The sequence below is a fragment of the Gymnoscopelus microlampas genome (genome assembly GCF_963454915.1).
Source record: "Gymnoscopelus microlampas genome assembly, chromosome: 1".
In the NCBI taxonomy this organism is placed as follows: domain Eukaryota; kingdom Metazoa; phylum Chordata; class Actinopteri; order Myctophiformes; family Myctophidae; genus Gymnoscopelus; species Gymnoscopelus microlampas.
The window spans coordinates 2,027,769-2,030,268 of NC_139962.1; the positions used below are offsets into that span (position 1 = coordinate 2,027,769).

The window sequence follows — 2,500 nt, forward strand, 5'->3', positions numbered from 1 at the left end:
CTCTCTCTTCTCTCTCTCTTTCTCTCTCAGTCGACCTGAACACTGAGGATTATCCACAACCAGTGCTTTAAAGTAACTAAGTACATGTACTCAAGTACTGTACTTAATTACAATTTGTATGTTGTTTTAGTAGAGTGGAAACTTCCATAAAATATTAACACATTTCTGCTCCCAACTCTCTGTCTCTCTGTCTCTCTCTGTGTCTCTATGTCTCTCTCTCTCTCTCTCTCTCTCTCTCTCTCTCTCTCTCTCTCTCTCTCTCTCTCTCTCTCTCTCTCTCTCTCTCTCTCTCTCTCTCTCTCTCTCTCTCTCTCTCTCTCTCTCTCTCTCTCTCTCTCTCTCTCTCTCTGTGTGTCTCTATGTCTCTCTCTCAGGGTCTAGAGAACACCATGTGTATTTTAAGGAACCTCTCCTACCAGCTCTACTCAGAACTTCCTCCGTCGGCCCGCCAGCGTCTAGACGGTCCGTCCAGAGGCTCCGCCTCCAAGGAGAACCAGGCCATTGGCTGCTTCACCCCCCACAACAAGAAGACCAAAGAGGTACCTAACCCTAACCCTAACCCCCCCCCGCCCCCCCCCACAGCAAGAAGACCAAAGAGGTACCTAACCCTAACCCTAACCCCCCCCACAGCAAGAAGACCAAAGAGGTACCTAACCCTACCCCCCCCACAACAAGAAGACCAAAGAGGTACCTAACCCTAACCCCCCCCACAACAAGAAGACCAAAGAGGTACCTAACCCTAACCCTAACCCCCCCCACAACAAGAAGACCAAAGAGGTACCTAACCCTAACCCCCCCCCCCCCCCCACAACAAGAAGACCAAAGAGGTACCTAACCCTAACCCTAACCCCCCACAACAAGAAGACCAAAGAGGTACCTAACCCTAACCCTAACCCTAACCCCCCACAACAAGAAGACCAAAGAGGTACCTAACCCTAACCCTAACCCCCCCCACAACAAGAAGACCAAAGAGGTACCTAACCCTAACCCCCCCCCCCACAGCAAGAAGACCAAAGAGGTACCTAACCCTAACCCTAACCCCCCCCCCACAACAAGAAGACCAAAGAGGTACCTAACCCTAACCCTAACCCTAACCCCCCACAACAAGAAGACCAAAGAGGTACCTAACCCTAACCCCCCCCACAGCAAGAAGACCAAAGAGGTACCTAACCCTAACCCTAACCCCCCCCACAACAATAAGACCAAAGAGGTACCTAACCCTAACCCTAACCCCCCCCCCACAACAAGAAGACCAAAGAGGTACCTAACCCTAACCATAACCCCCCACAACAAGAAGACCAAAGAGGTACCTAACCCTAACCCTAACCCCCCCCACAACAAGAAGACCAAAGAGGTACCTAACCCTAACCCCCCCCCCCACAGCAAGAAGACCAAAGAGGTACCTAACCCTAACCCTAACCCCCCCCCCACAACAAGAAGACCAAAGAGGTACCTAACCCTAACCCTAACCCTAACCCCCACAACAAGAAGACCAAAGAGGTACCTAACCCTAACCCCCCCCACAGCAAGAAGACCAAAGAGGTACCTAACCCTAACCCTAACCCCCCCACAACAATAAGACCAAAGAGGTACCTAACCCTAACCCTAACCCCCCCCCCACAACAAGAAGACCAAAGAGGTACCTAACCCTAACCATAACCCCCCACAACAAGAAGACCAAAGAGGTACCTAACCCTAACCCTAACCCTACCCCCCCACAACAAGAAGACCAAAGAGGTACCTAACCCTAACCCTAACCCTACCCCCCCACAACAAGAAGACCAAAGAGGTACCTAACCCTAACCCTAACCCTAACCCCCCCCCCACAGCAAGAAGACCAAAGAGGTACCTAACCCTAACCCCCCCCCACAACAAGAAGACCAAAGAGGTACCTAACCCTAACCCTAACCCTAACCCCCCCCCACAACAAGAAGACCAAAGAGGTACCTAACCCTAACCCTACCCCCCCACAGTAAGAAGACCAAAGAGGTACCTAACCCTAACCCTACCCCCCCACAGTAAGAAGACCAAAGAGGTACCTAACCCTACCCCCCCACAGTAAGAAGACCAAAGAGGTACCTAACCCTAACCCCCCCCCCCCCCCCACAACAAGAAGACCAAAGAGGTACCTAACCCTGACCCTAACCCCCCACAACAAGAAGACCAAAGAGGTACCTAACCCTAACCTTAACCCCCCACAACAAGAAGACCAAAGAGGTACCTAACCCTAACCCCCCCCCCCACAGCAAGAAGACCAAAGAGGTACCTAACCCTAACCTTAACCCCCCACAACAAGAAGACCAAAGAGGTACCTAACCCTGACCCTAACCCCCCACAACAAGAAGACCAAAGAGGTACCTAACCCTAACCTTAACCCCCCACAACAAGAAGACCAAAGAGGTACCTAACCCTGACCCTAACCCCCCACAACAAGAAGACCAAAGAGGTACCTAACCCTAACCTTAACCCCCCACAACAAGAAGACCAAAGAGGTACCTAA

General features: G+C 51.5%; 1 protein-coding gene across 1 annotated transcript in view; it reads left to right on the plus strand.

The window, feature by feature from the left end:
* Nucleotides 1-2,500, plus strand: part of LOC311047715 (plakophilin-3-like) — a 129,475-nt gene that overhangs the window by 104,322 nt on the left and 22,653 nt on the right. Inside the window, exon 10 of the mRNA XM_084060533.1 lies at nt 375-539. Within this exon, the coding sequence (XP_083916659.1) occupies nt 375-539 (165 nt within the window). The remainder of the gene's footprint in view (nt 1-374; nt 540-2,500) is intronic.